Source organism: Harpia harpyja, chromosome 10, assembly GCF_026419915.1.
Source record: "Harpia harpyja isolate bHarHar1 chromosome 10, bHarHar1 primary haplotype, whole genome shotgun sequence".
In the NCBI taxonomy this organism is placed as follows: Eukaryota; Metazoa; Chordata; class Aves; order Accipitriformes; family Accipitridae; genus Harpia; species Harpia harpyja.
Genome location: NC_068949.1, coordinates 2,117,602 through 2,142,668, shown reverse-complemented (window position 1 = coordinate 2,142,668; position 25,067 = coordinate 2,117,602). Strand labels below are relative to the sequence as shown.

The 25,067-nt window shown below is 58.5% G+C and overlaps 1 protein-coding gene and 1 non-coding gene across 2 annotated transcripts; both read right to left on the bottom strand.

Annotated features, from left to right (window-relative positions):
- Positions 1-694: 694 nt before the first annotated feature.
- On the bottom strand, positions 695-14,295 carry LOC128147323 (maestro heat-like repeat-containing protein family member 2B). The gene is made up of 21 exons (XM_052799784.1): positions 14,086-14,295; positions 13,422-13,561; positions 12,060-12,182; positions 10,154-10,319; positions 9,660-9,758; positions 8,852-9,003; positions 8,387-8,530; positions 7,776-7,868; positions 7,212-7,281; positions 6,987-7,100; positions 6,450-6,523; positions 5,997-6,116; positions 4,872-4,979; positions 4,519-4,678; positions 4,097-4,137; positions 3,672-3,813; positions 2,931-2,983; positions 2,410-2,517; positions 2,042-2,161; positions 1,719-1,841; positions 695-877 (listed from the first exon to the last, which is right to left on the bottom strand). The coding sequence occupies exons 1-21, from the start codon at positions 14,210-14,212 to the stop codon at positions 695-697; spliced, it is 2,460 nt and encodes an 819-aa protein (XP_052655744.1). The 5' UTR covers positions 14,213-14,295.
- A 586-nt stretch (positions 14,296-14,881) lies between these two features.
- Positions 14,882-14,955, bottom strand: TRNAN-GUU (transfer RNA asparagine (anticodon GUU)). The gene has a single exon. It is a non-coding gene; the product is annotated as a tRNA-Asn (tRNA).
- Positions 14,956-25,067: the final 10,112 nt, after the last annotated feature.

Here is a 25,067-nt window from a genome sequence, read left to right as displayed (position 1 = left end):
CACTCCATACACCAGCGAGTCCCAGGGCTCCCTCTTTATCCAGGCCTGCAAGTCCCAGAGACAAGCGCAGAGTTGGCAGCGGGCAGGGACACGGGACAGCCCTCCCGCCGCCCCGGGGACAGGCTCTGCTGCCAGGCCTGGGCAGACGCTGCCCCATCTCCCCCACGGAACCCCAAAGGCACTGCAGGAGGGACCCTGCTCCTCAGCCACAGCCACCCAGGACCAGCACCCAAGGGCCCCACCAGCTCCGGACACAGCTCCAGGAGCTCGCGTGAAGCCGAGAGACCATCGTGCCTCTGGGGAAACCAGTCTGACGGCGCAGCCCACAACTCCCCCGTGTGACGGCTCCAGCTGCGGACACTCACCAGCAGGGTCCGCGTCGCCTCCTGCTTTAAGGAGAGCTCAAAGCTGCCGCAGTCGCCCACAGCCTGGATGGCACAACTGACCTCGGCGATGCTCTGCACCAGGGCGAGCTTGAGCTGCAAGTCCTGAGGCCAAAGAGAGCAAAGCACCCCTTGAACTCTTTGAAGGGCTGAGAGGTGGAAGAGGAGCATGGGCAGGGGGAACCCACGGAGGGCTTGCATCTGGACGTTGAGGACAAACCCCTCCTTGGGAGGTCTTTAGGAAGAGACCGCCCATCTCAGTACACCCCAGCCCCGAGGGGCCGGAGCTGGGGCACCCGGGCATCCCCACCCTACGCGCCCTGTGCTCCTACCCTCTGTTTATCTCTGGACAGCCTCAGGATGTTGCCCATGATGTCTTTATCCACACAGGTGAGCAGCTGCTCCTTGGGGGCGTGCAGTGCAATGCCGCCGTAGGTGCGCATGAGAGCAGCACGAATGGTCTGGGTTCTCTCCATCTTCTGCCGCCGCTGTACCTGTGTCGACAGAGATGCCCTGAGACGTCAGCCCCGGGACTCCTGCGGGCTCCTGCGGCAGGCCCTGCCCCGCACCCTCGCCAGCTCCTTGTTTCCCCCAGCACCTCCCAGCAGCTCCCCAAGCCACTCCTCAAGCTGCGAGGGCTGGGGCTGGGAGTTGTTCCCACCCCGCAGCTTGAGTTCTCTCTCTTGGAGAGGGAGGAGGTGCAGCCAGCATCGCACACGCTGCCGGCTGTTATACCACTGACTCGAGAGGTCGGGGAGCTGTCTGGAACCTTTCTGCGGACAGGTACCCGACATAGCCTGTCACGGTCCTGCTCAGAACCGTGCAGCCTGTGCGGGTCAGTGGCGCAGATGAGCCCGGTCTGCTCACCTCCCCAGGCCAGGCTGCACTGCTCTCTCTGCAGGGCCCTGCCCTGCCCAGAAAGGCTTCCCCACAGCCCCCAGGTGGGGAGCAGAGCCAACGAGACCTCACCAGGCTCCTGCTCCCAGCCCTCAGCTTTGAGGAAGGGGCAGAGTGTCACACTGCGCCCACCCCCTTGTCACCAGCTCCTGCTGAAGTTAAGTCAGGGCAACGTGGCTGCAAGCAAGCAAGCAAGCAAGCAACCGCTGCAGCTGCCCCAGCTGGGTGGCTCTGACCCACCAGGTGCCAAACCCCATCCTCTCCAAAGACACCTCGGGGGCCCCAAGGCCAGGATGTCCCCTCTGAAACACAGGTCTCGGGTAGCTCTTCCAAGAAGGTTAATCTAAAGGCAGCTGCCACAGTGTGGCTGCTGCAGGTGTACAAGTGGAAAGGCGGCCAAAAAAGGAAAGCCAACCAGCAACCCCCTCGTTCCTTTACCTTCCAGCCCGTGGAAGCCTGGTAGGACCAGTCTCTGGTGAAAGTGGCAGAGAACATAGTCACCGTGCCCAGGACCAGGTGGAAGTGGCTCTCGGCAGCGTGGGACACAACAGAAATCATTCCCTGCAACCACAGAGAAACGGGGAGTCGGTTCCAGTCCAGGCATTCAGCCGTGGCCAGCGACAGTGGCCAGGCAGGACGTTGCAGCAAGCAGGAAACAGCAGCAACGGGGAAAGCAAGGAGGTCTGGAGCTGGGCCAGGAGCAGCCCTCCCTCTCCCCCAGGAAAATCCAGGGGATGCTCAGGACAGGAGCATCACCTCACCTTGGCCTCAGACAGCTCCACAGGGTTTGTGTCCCGCAGGAACCTCAGCACCTGCCCTTGGACGTGTCTGAGGTCCTGACAAGCTGCCAGCACCGTCCCAAGAGCCTTGTACAGGAAAAGCTGAAAGAGAAGAAGCCGAGCCCGAGATGCAGTCACGGCCCGACCCGTCAGGAGAGGGCTGGCCCCAGATGGACCCGACCACCTCCGGGAGCAGGCAGAGCCGGCCACGATGCCAGGCTGTGGCCAGCCGCTGGGGCAGCCCAGGGGAAACGCCTTTTGGGGACGAGGGAAAGGAAAGCAGTGAAATCTGCCTGCGTGGGCAGAGCACCAGCGCCAGCTCCAGCCCCAGTGCCGGGCAGGACACACACCTTCTCCCAGGAGCCGGCAGCAGAGCTGCCCAGCCGCTGGCTCAGCTCCTGGCTCAGGCCTACGGTCCAGGCCTCGTCCTCGACGGGCTCCAGCGACGCTCGCAGAAACTGGTGTGAACAGGAAAGGAAGCGAGTGTTCCACTTGACCTTTCCAGGCTCACGTGTCCCGGGACGCTGCGGGGGAGAGCTGCCGGGAATGGCAGTCTCTTCCCCCACCCCACCCAGCCCTCTTTTTTCTCCTAACGCCTCATGTGAGACCCCCCGGCAGGCCGGACTTAGAGGAGGAGGCAGTGCTAAGGCGCGTGCCACAGCGTTAGAAGGCATTAGCCATCAGCCGTGGCATGTGTGCAGGCAGCAGCTCCTCTTGAGTGGGCAGGCACCTACTGCCGGGGGAGGCGCAGGGTGCTCAGGAGGTGCCCCCACCTCCTGGTGCCTACACAGGCAGCCCCGAGCTTCCTCCCACAACTTTGCTCCCTCTTCTCCCCCCTCGATTTGTGACACCCCCCGCGAGGATGCTGTACCTTAAGCACACGGCGCTCCCACTCTGCAGAGGCCAGGGAGCTCTCAGTTCTGCCTAGGAAGCAAGAGGAAGCAAAAGCTCTCGCAGCTATTTAAGCTCACACCAAAGACGAGTCCGGCACTCTCCTCTGCAGTCCGACCTCCCAAAAGTCCCAGGCCATCAGGCCGGAGAGGGCCTACGCGAAAGCCCTTGCGAGGCCAAAGACACGGGAGGGATCCCAGGGGCAGTCCTCAGAGGCATTGACTCAATCTGGGGAAGGACGCACTGACCGCAGCAGATCCCCACTGAGCGACTGCAGCTCCCAGAACAACTCCAACCACCCGGTCCCAACACACGTTTTCTCCCGAACCACCCACTGCCTTTTGCCCATTTCCAGCCCTTGTCCCAGGCTACTGCCGAGGACAGCTGCTGCAAACCTCGCCTGGCCTGGGGACTTGGTCCTCCAAAGCCGAGGGCTGCACCCCCGCCAGGAGCACCAGTCCCGTCCCTCTCCCAGACACCATCCTTGGGTGATGCCAAGACCTGCCCTCCGAGGGAACATCAACGGCCCCGTCCATCCCCTGGGCCGAACTGGTGCCAGGGGACAGCTGCCCCCAGCCTCAGCACCAGCTCCCTGGAAGGGGAAAGGCAGCGGAGCAAGTGCTGGGGAACTGGGGGCAATTCCCCTCCGTCGCGCCGGGCAGCTGCATTTTCCTGCCCCCCTCCCTCCCCTCCAGCCTCTCCCTCCCCACCTGCACTTTACCTTCCAGGTACTGCAGCAGGAGGGGGATCTCGGTCGCCCACGCCACCCCCAAGCCTCTGTGGATCCTGCCGTGGAGGGCCTGCAGCAGCTGCAAGGCAGCGACTGCGCGTTCGCGGCTCGGGTAAGGAGCTGCCGCCACCACCTAGAGGAGGGCAGGAGAGAAGGGTCGCTCCTGCCGCCAGAGCCACAGCTTCTCCCAGGAGGGAGCTCGGGAGGGAGCTCGGTGCCGCTTGGCTGGCAGCAGGCAGCCGATGGCTTCACCCAGGGTGCTGCCAGCCCTGAGAACGGAGTGGGATCCCTGACGGGCTCGGGCATGCTGCCTCCTGCTTGGGGGCTCCCGGCACTGGCCTCAACAGCATCTCTACCCCAGGATCTCCCACCACCCCTGGCCAGAAAAGCTCTTTCCCCAGGGCCCCGCTACTCACCAGCAGTCGAGCCAGCAGGGCCTGGGGAGCCGGCAGCCGGGCTGTGGGGAGGCAGAAAGGCTGGCTGAGCCGACGAGCCTCACACCTCCGATAGCCCCACACAGGGCTGAGGGCTGAGAGCAGCTGCGCTGCAATAGCGCTGGCTGGGGGGCTCCCCAGGGCTGCCCAGCAGGAGATGAAGGCAGCTCCAGCACGGCCAGGAGCGAGCCCCGGCTCACCAGGAGAGCGCTGCGAGCAGGAGAGCCGGGCCTCTGCGCCGGGCAAGGGGCCACGCAGGGCAGAGCGCCTCGTGCCCAGCAGCAGAGCCTGTCTCTGCCCTTTGCTTTTCCTGGGCTCCTGCTCAGGGCTGGTGGGGCGCAGGGAGATGTGGGCTGGCCTGACCCCTGGCCAAACCCAGCAGCAGCACTCGCTGGGGCTCCTACCTTGCTCCTGGGAGTCCATGGCATCCGGCTCCTCCTCCTCCTCCTCGCACCCCGCTCTCTCCCGTCTCTCAACCAGGGCTCGGAGACAGCGGGAGAGCGGGATCAGCATGCCGCTGTACTGGGCTGGCACCACGTACTGCAGCAGCCTCGGCCACAGGAGCTGCAGAGAAGAACCGGGCAATTCGCCACACTGGCATTTCCACTCAGCTCGAAGACGAAAAGGACGGGCTGCATTTCCCTGAGCCTGGTGCGCTTCAGCGCACGAGGGGACAGGCTCAGGGCCTGGGGGAGCACAAGGAAAAATGTCCTGAAGGCAAGAAGTGGCCACAGCAGCAGGGCAGAGGGCAACTTACTTTGGTCATCCCTCTCAGAGTGACGTCCAGGGAGCCCAGGATGTCCATGCACAGGGCTCGAATTGCTTTATCCTCTGGGTTTTCCCAGGCAAAAAGGCCTCCTGCCACCTGTAAGACAGAGTTGGCAAACCCCCAGTTCCTCTCGGCTCCCAACTGATGAGGCTCAGGCACGCCTCACCAGTGCTCCTCTTGCTCCTGTGCCCGCCTCCCTCCTGAAGGCCAGACGGACCCAGCTCGAGGACCGGGTCCCAGACCCTGGGAAGGACTGGGAAGCCTGGGAGCAGACAGTGCCGCTGCTTGTCTACACGGGCCCCTGGGGCCCAAATGCTGCTGTCGTGCCACCAAAGCAGAGGTGAGGAACGTGCCCTTCAGCAAGGCTGTGCTCAGTGCCAGCCCTGGAGGCAGCACACCCAGCCCGACGGATGTGGAGGAGCACCCAGAAGCCCTTTCCTTTGCCCTGCTCCCAAAGCAGAGCCTCCCCGGGCCTCAGAGCAAAGCGACGCACATGGATCTCCCAGCTAGAGGGAAGGTCCGGCCAGAGGGAACGTCCTCGGCCAGTCAGCGGGAGGCTCGGCCGTCCCCAGCTTTCACCTCCTGGGCACCCGGCTGAATGCTGGGAAATGCTCACCACAGGGACTGCCAAACGGCCCGTCCCCTTGCCAGAAGGGATGTGGGCCCCCAGACTGTTACTGGATGGGCAGGGTGTGCTTTGGAGGGCCAGAGCACGAGAACACCACAGAAAGCTCCTCTAGCCAGGCCCGCCTGTCTGCACTGGCTCTGTTTTGCTCACCGTCCATCAGCATTTAAGGATGGAAGATGTCCTGCCCCTACAAGACCCTCCCTTTGCAAGGCGGCTTTGCCGGAGGCGCCTGTGGGCACAGCTCGGCACCACAGTGCCGGGTGGCATGCCGAGGTGTAAACCCACGTCATCCACTGACATCTCCACCAACATCGGCACAGACACCCACGAGGAACGGCCATTCGGAAGCGGCTCTGATGGCAGTGCCAGCGCCGATGGCTCTGCAGCATGGAGCTCTCCAAGGCCAAGGCTGCCGGCAGGAGCTCTCAGCAGGGTCCAGGCACTGGTCAAAAAAAAAAGCCCTGGGTGTCCTGCTCTGCCCTTACCAGTCTGCCCGAGGTCCGGCTGAACTCGCTGAAGATGTGCCCCACCACATCCCATGGCCAGCAGCTCTGGGATCCGGAGCTGAGCAGCTCCCTGCTGAACTCCAGAACTGCCCTCCGCACCTGCCAGGGGGGAGTGTGCTTATGACCCTCCTGTTCAAAACCCAAAGGGTTTGCTTGGGGGCAGCCTTTGTGGCTCGCAGAGAGGTGGCAAGGCCACGGCAGAAGCTTTCGCTCCTGGCGTCAGGGCTGGGCTTCAGCACCAGGCTGGACGGGCATTTGCCCCACAGAGCACAGTGACCTCCCCGCTCCACTCTGCCAGCTCTCCCCAGGGACGAGCCATCAGCCACCACCTGGGCAACGCGCCAGCACTTCCCCAGGCCCCCTGGCTCTGTCCCAAGGGAAAGGGTTTCTCTGCCTCCCCTGGTGGCACCCTCCCTTCCCAAACCAGTTCACCTGGGCACTGGGGTCACTGCACAACGAGCACATGGCCTCCACCACCTGGGGCAGCTTCCCTCTCGCCGCACGTCCTGGAAGAGATACGGAGAGGTGTGCATTGAGGCAGAGCCCCAGCGGCAGAAGGGATCCCCTGAAGCTTCCAATGGGACAGAAGAGCGGGGCCTGACTGGCTTCACGGGAAGCAGCGGCGTGGCCGGAGCAACCCCACTTCCAGAGGCACGGCTATTTTACAGGGACTGAAGGCTATGGCAACACAGAGAACACGAGAAACAGCACGGGTACGAGCAGCTCCTGTGCAAAGGAGCCCACCTGCCCGCCCACCAGCCTGCCCGTGTTACAGAGCTTGGAGCGTCGTCCCTGGTGTGCCGGCATTTCTAACTGCCGGGGGAGAGCCCTGTTGCGGGGCGTCAGCTCGGCTGGGGGACCCGCTCTTCGCAGCTCCCTTTGGGTGCAGGTGCACCACTTTCGGCCCGTTCCTGCTGTCAGCCCAGCAGCCCCAACCCCTGCCTTGCGTCCCTGCTCTGTGGCACTGACCGTCAGAGTGGGCCAGCACTCCCAGCAGGCCCAGGGCTGCCACGCGACCGGCCTCACTCCCACCGCTCAGCTGGGAGTGCAGAAACATGCCTGTCTCCTCGGGGCGCATTTGTGCTGCGGGGAAGAAATCGCATTCTGCATCAGCAGGCAGCTGTCCCCAACAGCCAAGGACAGGGAGAGAGCTGCCACGGCATGGCGGGCCATCGCCCAGTCTCCTCTCCTTACCCTGCAGCATGATGCAGCGGGACAGCACTGCCTTCTGGGCCAGGCCAGGCTCCTCGGTCACATCAGAGAGCTGTGGGAACAAGGTCCATTTTAGAGAAAGTGGCATCAGTGCTGAGAGGGACTGAAAAGAAACGGTGCTCTCCGTTCTCCTCTCCCTGGGCACTCTGGGCATGGGACCCACAGCCGAAACCCAGCCCAGCCCACGGTGGCCCCGGGCACGCACAGAGGTTTGCGGCAGCCCAGGCTGCCCAGGAGCTGAGGCTGAGCAGCGCTGAAAGGCTGCCCTTAGGGTGCTGGCGCTCCAGAGTCCTCCTGCGACTTGGCCGAGAGGGAAATGGCTGTGGGAACTGGGCTGCCCCTCAGGCCCATTCCAAACAGCCAGGATCAGGCCTCCTGCAGCCTTAAGGTGGCACCTGGATCGAAGTCCTGGCGTGCTCCGGGCCTGCAGGAAGGTCCCAGCGGAGGAACGCCCTGCTCTGCCCTGCCAGCCGGCAGGTCTTTCCCCTCCGCGGCAATCACGGGTGCAGGCCCCAGGCTTGCGGCAGGGCGCAGGGCTCCCCTTACCTGGCGGTGCACAGCGGTGCTGATGGCAAGAGCCGTGCTCTGCGGGATTGGGGTCTGAACTCCCACCAGTATCTCCAGGACATAGCTGAGGCTCTACAAGAGAACGGGGGGAAAGAGGAGGCTAAAGCCACCTAAAGGCACTTGGGAAGGGAGAAACCCAGAACATCTGCGATAAGGGGAGTCCCTAACATCAGCTCCCAGGGAAAACCCCGATGAGCAGAGCAGCATCAAGAGGGTCTCTTTCCTCGGAACGGAGCCCGGGCTTGACAACTCAGTTTCCCACTCATCAGACCTTGCCAGTCGCCTCATGGGACTGGACGTGGCTCTGGGCATTCAGGCAAAGCTCTTCCTGCACACAGAGCTCCAGGGAGCTGGCAATGCCTCCCTTCCCGAGCAGATGAGCCCCGGGGACTCTTGCCTCGCTCCCGCCCTGCCCCGGGTTTCTCTTTTCTTGCCCAAAGAGCCCAGGAAACCTCAGGCCTCCTCTGCTCTTCCTGTTCCTTCTCTAAGGGCTTCCCAGCTTCTCCTGGCACCCCACAGCTCCCCAGTGCCTCTTAGCACTCGCACAGACGCACCCCAGCAGCCACGCCGGGCCCTGCGCAACATCTCACCTTGGTGACCCGGGAGGTGTCTCGGACCTCCTTGTATTGCTGCAGGAGCCAGAGGAGCTGCTCCCAGGTATGGTCTCGGTGCTGCTCCTCATGCAGAAGGACCCCCAGCATGGCAGCCACTGCCCCGAGGACAGCCTGCTTGTCCTGAAGAGGGAAGGGAGAGGCTCCGCTTGGAGGGCTGAAGGTCTGCCTAGTGCTCAGCATCCCCTGGACACCGGTCTGCCCTTCCCACTGGGAGGGGTTTCCCTTTCCCTTCTGCCCTGCAGAAGAAGGGCTCGCTCCAGAGGAGAGAGAGCACTTCCCCACCCTGGTACCCCAGCCCTCTCTGCAGAAAGGCCCCAAGGCTCGGCTGCTTCCCGTCGGGAAGCCCCTCGCCCCTCTGCTCGCACCCCACTGGGCAGAGACGGACCCACTGGCACGGACATCCCTGCTGCAGCCCCAGGCGTGGAAAGCAGCACTTCTCACCTCTTCCTCCTTGCAGTCCAGCCAATTTGCCACCACATAGCGGAAGACCGGGTAAATGGCTTCACAGAACTGTGCCACCCCCTTGCGAGGGAAGGGGCATTGCTCCCAGCTGCACAAGTATGTATGGACTCCTTTCGACCATTGCTCCAGAACTGCAGCAGGACAAAGGAGAAGGGAACATGTGAGAGTCTGCAGCAGGGACGGTATCTTGCATTCACGCCCAAGCCTGCTTTAAGGACAGTCCCAGGCTCGGCAGGGCTCAGCCCAGGACTAGATCTGGATCCGAGGGCAATCTGTGTTCTTGAGGTGCCTGGATTCAAACACCCCACTGTTTCTCTCCTCCTCACACCCATCGCACCTTCTCCTCAACAGCCCCTTCCCCTCTAGCATTTCTCACTGCAGACCCTTCCCTTCCCTTCCCTTCCCTTCCCTTCCCTTCCCTTCCCTTCCCTTCCCTTCCCTTCCCTTCCCTTCCCTTCCCTTCCCTTCCCTTCCCTTCCCTTCCCTTCCCTTCCCTTCCCTTCCCTTCCCTTCCCTTCCCTCATACTCGCCCTTTCAGAGCAGGGAGTTTAATCCCAGAGGGAAGCGGAGAAACAGAAACCATGGGAAGGGACCCCAGGAGTTTCTCTGTGCAGCGCTGCCGTGTCCTGCCCACAGAAACCTCCAGGCCTTCCCCCGCTCCTCCTACACACTCGCTGCATTTTGGGATTGCCACGGGCTCACACCCACTGCGTTCCCTCTGAGATCACAGGGAGGCATCGAAGGCCGCCCCTGCCCCTAGGACCCCAGCCAAGGAGCCGACACTCACCACTGCAGACGGCATGCAGGACCTCGCCGCTCCCCACCTGGGTCAGCACGGTGCGCAGGGCGAGCAGCGTCATTCCCACAAAGGGGATGCACCGCAGGGCTGCAGAGGAGGCAGGGACAGAGGGACCGAGAGGGTCGGTGAGAGAGACGGGAGACTGGGGTCCATCCCTGCCAGGGCTGGGGCTGCTGGGCCACGCAGGACGTGCCGGAGGGCGTGGGACGGGCTGCCTTCCCCAGGGGGGACACAGGGAAGCCCTTTGGGGAAATGGGGAGGACGGTGCGGGGCCAAGACCCCGCGGGTTTGTCTCCAACAGGTTCCCGCCCTTTGGGAACTGGGATCGGGCTGATAAGGCAGAGCTGCCAACTGGCCCTGGCACGGAACAAGGAGGCACGGCAACTCCGTAGCCCCCCAGTTCAACACAGGGCGTTTAGGGAGGGGGAGGATCCCTTCTCCTTGTTATCACAGATCTCTACCCAAGGCCCAGGGTGCCATACCATATCTGCGGGCCATTTTGCCCAAGGTGAGGAGCACAATCTCATCAGGGACCTTCCTCATGGCCTTCAGGTGGCTCTGGAGCTCCGACATGACAAAGTGGAAGTGGGAGCGGGCCAGAGCTACCAGGACGTCACTCGCGGCCATCTTCACGTCACCTGTCACACCCTGCAAAAGCGTCACAGGTTAAACACTCCGGAGAAAAAGGCTGAGGCACTAGGGCAGGCTGAATGACCCCATCTCCTCTGCAAGACCCCTCGGGACAGCTGTGCTCGGGGCCGAGCGGCTGCTGCCTCTCGTACCCCGGGACAGGCGAGCAGTTCCCTGGCGAGATGAGGGAGGCTTTTCCCCAGAACAGCCCTGTGCTGCTGCCCCCTCTCCCTCTCCATGGAGATGCCAGGAACAAACTGCCGCAGACTCAAGACCCCCCTGGGACCTCTCTGTGGGGCTGGTGGGTTGCCACGGCTCTTCCTCAAAGCAGGACAAACAGCGTTGAGCTTGAACCCAGCTGTCGCTCAGGTCGAAACAGCCCCGAGTCCGCTTCTCTGCACAGATCTCTGCCTCCCTGTGGAGTGATTGCTAGAAGTGACTTACCAATATGTTGCCCGCACCCCCTTGAGGGAAGGCAAAACCTCCGGGGTGGAATGCAGTGGACACGCAAGGAATTGGTTCCCTAATAATTCTCTATGCAACGTAACCTGCAACCTTAGATGTTAGCAACACCAAGGGAGTTTGGTGTGCTGACCCTAAGAGAAGTAACACGGAGGGTGGAGTGGAGTGGAGACGCCACGGCCAGTCTCTGTGATATCATCGCAGGGATAGGGAACTGGAACGGTAGGAACGGTAGGTCCCTGCATTGAACCCACGGAAGCAAGGAGGTAAAATAATGGGGGTTCTGTCAACCTGCTGCCCTACTTCTGATTTATCTCCTAAGTGTCCTGTCCTGGGGTACTGACACGCAAAATCACGTCCTCTGGGTGAACTTTGCTCATTATAATACCAAAGCACACCTCCATCCCAAAAGCTACCCGCCTCCAAAGTGCAACCACCCCTCACTAAGCCTGTGCTCTGAATTTTTTCTAGCATGTCCTTTTAAAAGCAAAGCGAGAGAACTTAATACCAATCAAAGTAAAGGCATGCATGACTAGAGTCACTCAAGCTCCAGCTAAATAGGAAAATAGTATAAAAAGGCCCAAAGAGAGGGGGACTATTAGGGAAGATACCATCATGGACAAGTTGGGAGGACAGCACTGCCTTCTGGGGTCAGTCGACAGGCTGAACCTCTCTTCCCCCCAGAGGGACACCTCTTGGGTGAGATTCGAACACTCGGCTGTACCGAGTGCTTTCCCGGGAAACTTAGAATTCTTTAGAGCTCTTTTTCTTCCATAATTTAATGCGCTTGTAGTCGACTATATTATTATTTGCACCTGCCTTGCAGACAGCGTATTTATCACCGGCAATCCAAAAGAACCTGTACTCCTTTTGCTTTAATAAACTGCACTGTTCATTAAAATCTAGCCGTGATAGTTCGTTGAACGCGACTAAATTGAAAGTACAATGCGCTATTTGTGCATCCGTAATCGTGATAGTTCAACGTATTGAACGCGACCGGACTTACAGTGCTGAACTGGGCATCACCCAGAATCTAAGCTTAGCCGCCCCCAGCCCCTCTGACATCTAAGGACAAGCTGGAACGCAAGGGGGTTTATTTTCTGCCAAAAGGCTTTACCCCTTAACACAACACTCCCCTCTCCAAATTCCCTGTCATGACGAGTCCCCAGAGCCTCTCCCTTAGGACCTCTGCCGGGTCTGAACAACCGAGGAACAGCTCTGCGCCACTCTGTATTTCCCCCCAAACCAGGGGCAGAGGCAGGCTGCTTTGGTGGCCTTGAAAGAGAACAAGCTCACCTGGGCCGCTCGCATGTCACTCAACGCCTCTGCTATCAGGCGGTTCACAACGCCACTCGTCAAACAGCCGTCGTCTCCCCACAAGACGCTCTCCAGCTCCCGGTACGTCTCCACTCGGTCACCCTGGGGACGGACCACAAAGGGGAGGGATGGGACTTGCTTTGCCCTTGTTCCCAGGGAGCCGCGAGAGAGACCTGCTGCCCCCCAAATCATCTGCGTGACACAGGCACGAGGGACGAGTTGCAGGCATCGGTCAGGACAGCCACGGGGAACAGCAGGATCTTCCGCGGCGCCTCTGACACTAGCAGAGAGTCAGACAGGGAGATCGACTCCACCGGGGCAAAAGGCCATGTGGGAGCCTGGGAGGTCACTCCTGAAAACGGGGGACGCGGAGGTCAGGGGGAAAGTGCCGGACAAGGAAGGGCGTGACTGTTCACTCAACTCCTGCCTAGATTTTGGCTAACCCAGCTCATGCTAAGGCCTGATGTATGCTGGGAGCAGCACCATTAGGTCAAAGCGAGAGCACCGCGTAGGCAGGACAGGTGGCCAGAGAGAGCTAAAGGGCCATGATGCAGCCATTACCAGCTGCGGATGGCTGTCTCCGGCAGCCATTACCTTTTGTCTGGCAGTTTCCTCAGAATCCACTAACGTAAGGAAATGGTATAGACCCAGCCTCCAAGCTGGAGGGTATAAAACATCAGCTTACTCAAAAAGCTTTTGAAGCGGATCCAACAGCAGCTGAACTGCTGAGGCTTTCATGCTTCCCGGTGTGACACAGGGGACGCCCGCACCGTGATGGAGGAGGAAGGGTGAGCGCTCTCTCCGTTGGCTGGGTAATTAATGCTTTTTTTTGCTCATAGGTGCACGATATTAAGAGTTACAGATTATAAGTTATGAAACCTTATGACTTGACTGGTGAAGAAGTGAATTCACGTGATAGACGAGTCTGGGAAAAGGGAATTGAGCCCCCGCTTGTCATGTTTGTTTATTGTATTTCTTAATGAGCTCATGAAATAAAGTTTAAATCACAGCATATGTTGTCCTGTACATTTGAGAGATCCAAATGGACCGTGACAAAGGGGAAGGCATGGGAACGAGACCGTGCCCTGAGGAGGGGAAGCCGTGAGCACCCTGCGCCTTGGGGCACAGTGTTGCTCCTCGCACGGGCAGGAGCCCCAGCACTGGGAGCTCCCGGGGAAAGGAGTGGGGAGCAATGGCATTAGTCCAGCTTGAGCAGCAGGATCAGCGCCTGGGGACAAAGTGCCTGCAGGAGGGCAGAGGTGCTGTCAGGTGAGACGCCCCTCTGCCACGGCACCCGGGGAAGCCAGGGGCATGGAGGGGAGCCCTCAACCCCCACCTCACCTCATGGTCTTGCAGTCGCTTTAGCAGAGAAGTCCCGACGGCCACAAAGGTAGTGACGGCCGCAGGGACAGTCCCCGTCACCCCGCCTCTGTCCTCAGAACGCGCAGGTCTGGACTGGGAACGCACGCATGGGCAGAGAGCTGCAAGAAAAGAAAGAAAAGGCTTTGCTGGCTGCAGGGCTTCGCACCAGGGAGGGGTGAGGATCTTCCCAGACTGCCCCAGCACTAACAGCCTGTGCTGGGCTGTACTGGCAAGAGGGAAGTCAGTGGGATGAGGGGAGGGAGTCTTCCCCTCACCGCAGCAGTGGGAAGACCACCTTGGGGGACTGGGCCCATTCTGGGCTCCTCAGTGACAGAACGGCAGCAATGCGCTGGAGCGAGTCCAGCACAGGGGCCCTGAGCTGGCCAGGGGATGGACATGGGCTCCGCAAGGAGAGGCCGGGAGGGCTGGGGCTGGGCAGCCCTGACAAGAGCCGGCCAGCCCAAGTCACCTCTGAGCGGTCCCCAGCTGCCTCACGGAGGGCCGGGAGAGGATGGAGCCAGGACCCCCTGGGACGTGCCTGGCAGCAGGATGAGTGGTGATGGGGACGCAGCCCCCAGCACCCGGCTGGGACAGACACTGCCTCCAGCACGTATCAGACCCCAACCTCCCACCAGCCCCTCACCTGTGAGCGCTCTCATCCTCCGCATGGGCAGCAGGATCCCCCGGATCGACACGCTGCTCCTCCAGGCAAAAGCCATGAGAAACTGGGGCAGCACCAGCCCCAGGAGGAAGATGTAGAGCCCAACCATTGTGACCTCACAGAGGTCTCCTGCGACATGGGGACATGTGCTGGGGACGCAGCAGCACCCTGGGGACCCCCCCAAGCCCAGAAATGCAGGATTTTCCATCACTTGAATTTGCTCATGGTCCTCAGTTTTAGCAAAGACTTTCTCCAGACAGCCCTTCCCAGCTCTGTCCCTGGGAAGACTGGGACTTCTTTTCTCTCTCAAAAGAGAAGACTTTTCCTTAGGCAGGGGACTGATACTGGTGGGGTGTCCCAGGCCCTTGTGCCTGAAGGCAGGAGTCTGGAGAAGAACAAGCAGCAGTGGGTGGGGATCAAGTCAGGTGAAAGGCAGAACATTAAAGCAATTAAGTTTACTAAGAGTAGAGAAATGAGTCTTATGACCATCAAGAAGAAGAAATGATTTTAGAGCACGCTACTGTTAGTGTCTTTAGTGAAAGTAGAACTAAGGCAAATTATGTGCTGGGTTGAGCCCAGGTGGGAGCTAAGCCCTGCTCCCCAAGCTGGGCAGGCAAATCAGAATAAGGAACTGCTGCCATCAGTTTTCTTTCCCTCCTCTGGCCTTGCTGAGGGGACTGAAGAGCCTGTGTTTTTTTCTAGAGCCATAGGACGCTTTGGGTTGGAAGGGACCTTAAATGTTAGAAGGCTGTGGCATAGGCAGGCAAGAGGGGAGAGGCGTCCCTGGGTGGGCTCGAACCACCAACCTTTCGGTTAACAGCCGAACGCGCTAACCGATTGCGCCACAGAGACTCCCGAAGGGAGCTCCTTGGGGCTTCCCAGCGGCAGGCAGATGTTTGGCCATTGCCAGGGAAGCGGAGCTTCCTCACGCGTAATGGTGACTTGGGAAGAGAAACACCACAACCCTCACTGTCCACCCTTCATCTAGGTCTTTCAGGCCTAGGGCCACCTCTGCCCTCCACCAAGGCACCCGGAGTAACCCCCTTGGAGGAGCTCTACATGTCTGCGGTGGGGACGTCCGTCCATGAGAGATCTTCAGCAGAAGGTCCCCTTCCATCCCATAGTGACCTGGGAAGCCAAGTCACCAGAGGCAGGGCTTGCCCTAGTCTTGCTCGCAGACCTTGAGCTTAGACAGCTCTCCAAACTCCTTGTTTCAGTATCATCCCTCTCTCCGCGTCTGCCCTCTTGATTCAGCCAAGGATGTCATTCTCCAGCCTGAGGAGCAAAAAGGGTCGACCACAACTCTCCTCCCTCCTCTGCCAGGCCCAGCCTTGGAATCCAGCTGGCATCGTCGTGGGCAATAACAAGGGGTGGGAAGTTTAGGCAAGGGACATGGGAAGTTTAGGCAAGGGGCACGGGGAGGCATGGCCCTGGTGAAGGCTGGGGCCTGAGACAGCATTCCCAGAAACAGTCATGGACATCCCTCCCCACTCCTTCTCCTCCCTCCACCCCCCAGACTAGTCAGGCAGCCCCAGCTCCAGCTGTGCTCCTCTGGCTCCAGCTGTGCTCTGCCCCTCGCCCTTCACCTTGAGGTGCAATGGGTGAGGAAGCCCCCGTGCGTCCCAGAGCCTTCGGCCCTTGGATGAGCAGACTTCCCCTCAGCCCTCCTTCCTTGCTGGAAGGCCCCCACCCATCTCTGCTCCCTGGGGCTCAGGGCGATAGGGCCAGACCATGGCAGAAAGGCAGGGAAATCTGCCAGCCATTGCGGGGACACCCCAAGTGAGGTGGGGTTTGTCCTGGCCTCTGGAGGGATTTCTGCCTGAAGTTTTGAGAGCAGCAACAGGGACAGCCACATCGGAGTGAGTCGCCCATGGTGCCTGTTCTGCTCCCAGAGCAGGGAACGTCCCACAGCCCAAGCTCTGGGTCCCAGCACCCCAAGAGCTTGGCCCCCTCCCAGCCCTCCATGCACAGGCAGAGCCTGGGGACCCCTCACCTCCCACGGAGGTGGGCTGGCACAGTGGGACGGTGCAGCCTGGCCATGCCCTGGGGGACCACGGCTGTAGGAGTAGGGCCGTGCTGGCCTGGGGCTCCTGGGGGCACTCTGCCCCTGTGGGAGCTGGTCCTCACCTCCTGACCAGTGTCACAAGCTTCCCACCAGCCCCTCGCCTGGCCCAGAGCTTGCTCCTCTCCCACGAGTGGGGCAGGAGGGGGCTGCTGGGGGAACCGGGCTGTCAAGAGTTAGGCTTGTACTTGCTCAGAGGAGAGTATGCTCTCTAAATAGCCTGTCTTCAGCAGCTGCCGTGGTTGCTCTTGATGTTGTCCCGGCTAATACAACAGGCTGGCAGGCAGAGCTCAGCCCCTTGGAGCTACTGCCTACAGGAGCCTTCCCACTCCACAGTTTCATCTGTTTGCCTGGCCTGAGCTGACATGAGAAGCCTCCCCCAAAGACATTTATCTCCAGGGACTCCACTCTGCAGCGACCTCTCTCCCTGTCTCTCTGGCTTCTCGGTCCTTTGCTTTCTTTCACGACATGCAGCTGAACCAACGCGTCCGATCCGTGCGAGCAGCAAGTCAGCGGCGGGGAACCAGGAGTTAGCAGCAGGTCTGAGCAGCTCTGTGCGGTTGGGAGGAGGCTCAGGCCATGTGAGGGCACTGCAAAGCCCGACGTGCAGGGGGCCAGGGCTCCCGCGTGCCTGGACCCGACCCCCTGCAGCGGTAGGGCAAGATGGGTTCCCTCCGAGCCCCCCTCGTACAAACGCCTGCCGTTGGAGAACGTCCAGCTCAGTCGCTTGCCCTGTGCCTGGCACACTCAGCTCCCAGGACTGCCGGAGCCCTCGGCACTGCAGGTGCCTAAAGGAAACTCCTGGCCCCAGCACCAGGCCTGGTGGCCGGCGTAGCCCACCTTCTTCTCCCATGGGGCAGCACAGGTGGGGAGGGCTGTCAGTCTCCTCCCTTGAGGCGGTGCTGCCTCGGATTGGTCCCCTCGGCTGTCACTGTGCCCTGGTTTGGGGCCCGCCCTTCCCTCAGGGCGGCCTCTGACTGGCCCCAGGCCTCAGGCTGCCCAGGTGCACCTGAGGTGATGCTCTCTGTGATTGGCCGCCTGCTGCGGTGTGCTGCCCGCCCTCCCCTGAGGCGATGTTTCCTCCGATTGGCTGCATGAGATTGCTCCCTTGCTCCTCCCATCCCGTGATGGGGCAGGCGGCTTATCAGTCACCGGTGTGCTTTGCTATTGCCAGCTCTGATTGGTGGAGCTGGCATGCCCCGCCTCCAACCAACACCGCCCCCCCCCCCCAGCACTGTGCCCAGCTTTTTGCACTCTTGCCACCTTTCCTGCAGGCCTCGAACCTTGACTGGTGGGTTACCTATCGATCACATGCCTTGCCCCCGCCTCCTCAAGTGCGATTGGCTGTCCTGGGTCCACTGACTCCCCAGGGACTGCTGGGGGGAGGTTGCCAGGCAACCAACTCCACCTTTAGGGCTGAGAGCCTCAGGATGGAGCTGTGGGCCCTGAGGAAAGGCTGGGGGTCATCAAAGGCGGGTTTGGACCCTAAACCTGAGCATTTCGGCCCGAAACATGAGGCTCTGGGCACTACAAAGGACAGGCGTTCAGTTTGGATCACACGTGGGGTGGGACCCGCGGGACAGGGGGCTGAGGCTCACAGGGGCTCGCAGCCGGGCCAGCGTGCACAGCAGCCCAAGGGACAAAGCCCCGTCTCTGCTGGTGGTCTCCCTGTGTGGAGCTGCCCCTGCCCCCTGCAGATGTGCAGAGGCTCGCTGGTGCAGGGAACAGCCCAGGACAGCCCCGACCGTATCACCAGCATCTGGCTGGCCCATCGGAACCCTGCCCGTTAACCCAGGCCCCACTGGTGCTGTTCCTCACCCCCAAAGCCCCACTGAGGAACTGTGCACGGCATCGCTTCCTCAGCAGAGGGGTGGAGAAATGGGAGAGTCTGCTGGAGCTTTGCTGGCACAAGACAAGCAGCATGACTTCTCAGAGAAGGCAGCTGAGGAGCTTCAGGCCCAAGAGGCTGCAGGTGAAGAGGCCTCTGATCATGTGGGCACCCACAGCCAAACTGGTGAGGAGTTAGAGGTGCAGCTCTCAGAGGTGACAAATGAAAACACCCGCCTGGCTGAAGAAAATGCTTGCCTCCTAGGGCAGGTGGGTTGACAGAACACGTTCGAGCTGAAAATGCCAACCTGAAAGGGCAACTGGCACGAGTGGCAGTGGAGCGAGATGCTGCCATCCAAATGAAGGTCTGTCTTCAAACCCAGCTGGAAGAGGCAGAGCGCAAACTGGAAGCCATGAGAGAAATGGCAGAAAGGAGTCAACAGCTGGGGAAGGAACTTGAGGAGACAAAGTTAGCGCTCCAGAGGAAAGAAGAGCAAGGCAAGTGTTTGCCGAAGGCTCAGGCAGAAGCACATGGGGAACACCAAGAAACCCTGCAGCTGTTTCGAGCCCAGCTGGCTTGGTTTCAGAAGCTAAACGAGCAACACCAGCAGCTACTTCAGGAACTTGAATGGCTGAAAAGAGAAAGATCCAACCGTAGCATTTCCAGGCCGCGCCAGGCTGAACGGGGCTGCAGACAAGGAGGCCATCCTCCTGGCAGCTATGAGAAAACAACTGGCGGAGCTGCGAGCGTTCATAGCTCGATACAGCTATGATGCTTTCAATGGTCCCAACGAGCGGCCTGAACTAGAGCTTCCTCTAGTTGCTGGACGATACGTGTACATCTTTGGAGACGTGGGTGAAGATGGTTGGTACGTGGGAGAGCTGACCGATGGCACAAGAGGCTTCGTCCCCTCTAATCTTGTTGAAGAAGTTTCAGATGACGGACAGCCTGATGACACCGGAGTCTGTCCAGAGACAAGTGACTGGTAGCAGGACACAGATGATGTCTGTCCTGTCTTCTTCTATGTTCTTATTAAATCTTTTCCTAATGATCTCTCTGCACAGTCTCACTCTCTATCCTGTGTGGATGTGTACTGAAAGGACTATGTGCCAGCTACTGGGGGGGTTGGCGTGGGTGGACTGGGTGCCAGCTGCTGGAGTCAACCGGGGGGTGTAGGCACCCCTGGCTTGTGGTGCCAGCTACTGGCGTGGGTCCCAGTGCAGCTGGGCCCTGGCTGGGATATCAGGTGGGCAGAGGGTCTGTGCTGGGTGGCTGTGTGGTTCCTGCAGCACAAATGTGTGAGTGCTGCACGTTTGCAGGGAGCACCAAGACGGACCAGTCAGCAAGTAGGCGACTCGTGGGGTGGGTCAGAGGGCCGGAATCCGGGCAGGGGTACTGGCAGGGCAGAGAGGCTGTGCCAGTACTCTGGGGATCCATGAACATGCGTGTGCTTGTGAACGTATAGTGTGTTGTGTGTGTGCCTGCACTAGTGACCTCCTGTCTCTGGCAGCCCAAGAGGAGGAGGGGACATGGCTGTCTCTGTGTTTTATGTGAGTCCTCCATGTGGGTACTGTTGACGGCAGCGCCTCGTCTGTGTGACTGGCCGTGTGAGTGTCCTCTCTGCAGGTGTGTGTGTGTGTGTGCATCTCTGGGATGCGTGCTCAGCTTCCCTAGATTTTGCACCTGCAAGCGGAAAAGTGGCAGCTGCATCCCTCAGCCTGGGCAAAGACTCCAGATCCCCAGGCACCGGGCTGGGCTCCAGCAGCCAGGCAGGACTGTACTGGTGGTACTGGTCTGGGCTCCAGGGGCATGGTAGGAGGGGTCATTGGCTGCAGTGCCTGGAAGCGGTGGCCAGTCTTGACATCCCCTAACACTGTGGGTCTGTGGGATGCATGGGGGGATCTGAATCCTGCTTCATCCCCAGGGCTTCCAGCTGGGGATGAGATGTCTGCATTGCTTCAGCTGAATCCCTGCCCAGCCAGAGCATTTAACCAACACCTCCCTGTCACTGCCTGTGTGTCCTTTTTGTTATGGGCCAAGAATATCAGTGCCCAGAGGGGAACGTCTACACCTCTCATAGACATCTGCGCTCTGGTAGCACAAACCATGCTTTTGGAATCGCTCTCTCTCCACACTTTAGAGAGGGACAATTGGCGATTACTGCAGTCAGCTAAAAAGTCCATTCCCCGAGGGTGACTCCGCTGCCTTTCAGGAGCTGAGACATCTCCAGGGAGCCCAGAAGAGGCAGAGAAAGTGAAGCCTTGGGCTGGTCCTCTGCTCCTGAGCTGGGCCAGGCTCCTGGGATGGAGGAGCTCCCAGCAAGCGGGCAGCGCTTGTGAGAGACAGCTCTGCCCAGGAGCAGCTCTCCTGCGAAGCGCAGCAGGGCTGAAGGCACTGCCTGCAGGTAGTGAGGGGAGACGAGCGAGGCAGAGAGAGGTCAGTGGGAGGACAGCTGAGCTCCCCGTGTGGGAGAAGGACTTCTGGGAAGACTCCGGCTGCAGGGCAGTGCACATGCGTGAGTTTCCTGGAGGAGTCTCCAAAACCTGGCACATCCAAAGCATCTGTCAGAACAACCCTCACAGTTTGTCCAGTTTGTAGGAAGACGTGCTGCTGAGCAAGGCTTCCCTGCTGCATTGTCAGAGGGACAGGACACGATGGCTGCCTTCTCCCAGGTACGGCTGCAGAGTGTCAATGTGGTTAGTAATAAAAGAATGTATATCAAGAAAAGATAGATAGTAGAGATACTAATGAACATTCTTTTGCATAAGTTGTATCAAACCTGTAGTGTCCAACCACGCAGAATCACTAGAAAAGGGTCAACTAGTGGACAAGTGAGGAAGACTATCAAAGACCACCAGAGGACCCCTGAAGATCACCAAAGATCTCAAGTGCGCCTGCACCAAGGACATTTACATATATTAATGAGTTCCTGGAATTCAGATGAATGTGTTAATTGTTTCCAGGAAAAATCATGAATATGTATGTCCATTTTGTATATAATCTCAACTGTTGAAAGAATTGGTATGCGCGATAGGTGGAACGATCCCCCGTGCATCCAGCGATGCAATGAAGAATGCCTGCTTTCTAAAACTCCAGAACTGAGTCTTAGAGAGTTTCTGAAGTGCCGACTTCTGGTAACACTTGAAAGGTCCCTTCCAAGCCAAACTATTCTATGATTCTAGAATTCTATTATGTGGCTTCTTGTGGCACTTTGCATGTTAACGAGGCCTTTGGTGCCAAGTTCCTGAACTGCAGATATTGAAAGAATGAACCAGCCTAGAAGGAAGCAAAAGGCTTCCTGAGGTCCATCCAAGTGGGGGGAGTGAAGGGGAGGACGAGAGGCAGGTCAGCTCATGGAGCATGTTGAGCACTGTCTAGCCACGCCACAGCAGAGGGCATTCCCCATCTCCCCGGGTGAGGCACACGCACATGATGGAAACCCCAGTTGAGGAAGCACATCTTGTGGAGGGGAGAACCTCCCCGAGGCCCCTTTGTGCCTCTTGAGGTCTAAGCACTTGTGCAAGGCTCCAGGAGGAGTTAATCTGGTGCCCGCCTTTGCTTTGCAGATGGGTGGTCTGCGGTGGGCAGGGAATGGGACAGGACTGCGACCAGGAATGCCGTGGGAGGGGAGGTCCGTCACTCAGGGAGACAAGGATGAAGGGTGGGCAGTGAGGGTTGTGGTGTTTCTCTTCCCAAGTCACCATTACGCGTGAGGAAGCTCTGCTTCCCTGGCAATGGCCAAACATCTGCCTGCCGTTGGGAAGCCCCAGGGAGCTCCCTTCGGGAGTCTCTGTGGTGCAATCGGTTAGCGCGTTCGGCTGTTAACCGAAAGCTTGGTGCTTCGAGCCCACCCAGGGACGCCTCTCCCCTCTTGCCTGCCTATGCCACAGCCTTCTAACATTTAAGGTCCCTTCCAACCCAAAGCGTCCTACGGCTCTAGAAAAAAACACAGGCTCTTCAGTCATAGAATCATAGAATCATTTCGGCTGGAAAAGACCTTCAAGATCATCGAGTCCAAGCATTAACCATGCCCTGGAGTACCCTGTCCACTCGCTTTTTGAATACCTCCAGGGATGGTGAATCAGCCACTTCCCTGGGCAGCCCATTCCAATGTTTGATAACCCTCTCAGTAAAAAAATTTTTCCTAATATCTAACCTAAATCTCCCTTTCCTCAACTTGAGGCCATTTCCTCTTGTCCTATCTCCAGACACCTGACAGAAGAGACCAACACCCACCTCACTACAACCCCCTTTCAGGTAGTTGTAGAGAGCGATAACGTCTCCCCTCAGCCTCCTCTTTTCTAGACTGAACAACCCCGGATCCCTCAGCCGCTCCTCATAAGACTTGTGCTCAAGGCCCCCCTCAGCAAAGCCAGAGGAAGGAAAGAAAACTGATAGCAGCAGTTCCTTATTCTGATTTGCCTGCCCAGCTTGGGCAGCAGGGCTTAGCTCCCACCTGGGCTCAACCCAGCACATAATTTGCCTTAGTTCTACTTTCACTAAAGACACTAACAGTAACATGCTACCAAAAGCTTGCCACACAAACCCAATACAAACCCACATCTCCAAAGGCATGATCTCACTTTGCCTGTGTCCTGGTTTCAGCTGGGATCGAGTTAATTTTCTTCTTAGCAGCTGGTGCAGTGTGTTTTGGATTTAGTGTGAGAATAATGTTGTTAAAGCACTGATGGTTTAGTTGTTGCTAAGTAGCGCTTATCCTAAGTTAAGGATTTTTTAGTTTCCCATGCTCTGCCAGCAAGCAGGTGTACAAAAAGTTGGGAGGGACCATAGCCAGGACAGCTGGCCCCAACTAGCCAAAGGGATATTCCATACCATAGAACATCATGCTCAGTATATAAACTGGGGGAATTGGCTGGGAGGGGTGGATCGCTGCTCAGGCATTGGTCAGCACGTGGTGAGCAATTGCATTATGCATCACTTGTCATTTCTTGGGGTTTATTTTTCTTTTTTTAAATTTTTTTTTAAAAATTATAGTCATTATTATTGTTGTTGTTATATTTAATATTGTTGTTGTTGTTAGTAGTAGTAGTATTGTTAGTATTGTTAGTATTACATTTTATTTTACTTGAGTTTTTAAATCGTTCTTATCTCAAACCCACGAGTTTTTCTTTCTGATTCTCCTCCCCATCCCACTGGGTGGGGGGGGAGTAAGTGAGCAGCTGCATGGTGCTTACTTGCTGGCTGGGCTTAAACCACACCACCTTCCTTGCTGTCAGGCCACATGGCTGCCTCCTGTCCAGCTCACTGGCCACCAAGACCATTCGCAGCAGCCCCCAGCCTGTGCCATTGCCAGGGTTAGTCCCCTTCCAGGGCAAAAACTGGCATTTGTCCTTACCGGATTTCATGAGCTTCCTGCCAGTATGTGCTCTCCTCCTCCTTGAACCCTTTCACTGGGCACAGAGTCCTAGAGACCTTTTCAGTAAAGACTCAGGCAAAGAAGGAATTTAGTCCCTCGGCCCCATCTAAATCACCCTCCCCGTTCCGGAGCAGCCCTGCATTTTCCTTCTTCAGCCTTGGTCTCCAGCGCAATGATCAATGCTCTTCTTTTTCCTTTTGACTCCCCTTGCAACCACCAGCAATCTCAAGCTTTCCCAAAATCACACCTGCGCGATGAAGGCAATGCAGCTAAATGCCTTGTTTGTATCCGTCGCTGCTGTCACTCCCTGGCAGCTGCTTCGTGGCCCCTGCCATTGCCCTGTCCCTGTGCTGGCCCACACCGCTGCCCCACACAGGGTCCCACGGCCCTGCTGCGTCCTGTGCCAACTTCTTGTGCCCCTCCAGCTTTCTCACTGGCTGGGCATGAGAAGCTGAAAAAATCCTTGACTTTAGACTAAACACTACTTAGCAACAACTGAAAACATCAGTGTGTTATCAATATTCTTCTCATACTGAACCCAAACCACAACACTCTACCAGCTACTGGAAAGAAAATTAACTCTGTCCCAGCTGAAACCGGGACAGTAGGGCAGTGATTCAGCTGAGCCAAGGCAGATATCCTACCACTGGTTAGAAACCCTTGGCCTGGATGGGTATTCAACTCCCCCCACGCACCCCACAGACCCACAGGAGCTGGGATTCCTCTTGCCGCTGTTCAAGAGTGCACAAAAGAGGCGCTTGTATGTGAGCCCCTGGTCTGAATATCCTCTTTAATCAGTGGGGAGGGAGGGTGGCAGTTAGCTGCTTATGCTAAAGACCTGGAGGCTTTTGAGGTGCCGGGGTGGTCCAAGACATGTACAAGTGTCTGCAAGCCCTGATGGAATGATTCTGAGGGACCCAAGTCCTTCTTGTGCATTAACACTACACGTGAGTGGGCCTCCGCTGCATAAGGGTGACATTAATCGTTTTCCAGCCTACCTTTGCCAAACTGCCGGGTCCCTGCTGCCTCCTCTGGGATTGCAGAGTTCTTCTTTCCCCAGGGATACCTCAGTTCCACACTTTACCTGTGGGTGTCTCCACCTTCGGTGCTCTCTCAATTCGTGGGGCTCTACTCACTGCCTACTGGAGGCATGCACTGTCCCTGGAGATCCCTCAGGCTCTCCAGGCAGCTCCAGTTACCCTCGAGAATGATGTCGTCTGCCAAGTCAATAGGGGAGAACCCCAAGTATGAAACACAGTGACCAGTCATTGCCTCCACTGTCACCAGACACTGATGGGTGAGTCTGAAATCCCTTCCTCAGTTGCTAACGGGTAACAGCGTGACTGACAGGTTTCTGCTCCTGCAGCCATGCAGAATCCTGACCAACGTCCTTCTGGGGGTGCAATCGCTCATGCCTACTCCTGACACCAGCATTGGAAGAAAAGCCCATGGCACACAGGAGATCCCATTCTATTAGATGCTATGAGGGATTCAACTCTGACCCAGTGGTCGACACCTTTATACCGGCTCCAGGTGACAGAGAGCAAGTTCACGCCTCAGTAGAAGAAAACAAACATTGCTGTAGTCACATTCTAAACAGAAATTATAATGAGAAGAAGAAGAAGAAGAAAAAGGTCAAGACTTCTATGGGATAGCCTGCAAGACATTTCTGGAGAGAGATGGGAAGTTTATCACTA

What these genes read in the sequence shown, in the direction of transcription:
- LOC128147323 (XM_052799784.1), bottom strand. Translation starts at nt 14,212, where the DNA reads ATGGTTGGGCTCTACATCTTCCTCCTGGGGCTGGTGCTGCCCCAGTTT. An exon ending in CCCTGCTGGCTCGACTGCTG is followed by an intron (nt 3,814 to 4,096) that starts GTGAGTAGCGGG and finishes GCCCTCCTCTAG; the next exon opens with GTGGTGGCGGCAGCTCCTTA. An exon ending in AGGCTTCCACGGGCTGGAAG is followed by an intron (nt 878 to 1,718) that starts GTAAAGGAACGA and finishes CTGTCGACACAG; the next exon opens with GTACAGCGGCGGCAGAAGAT.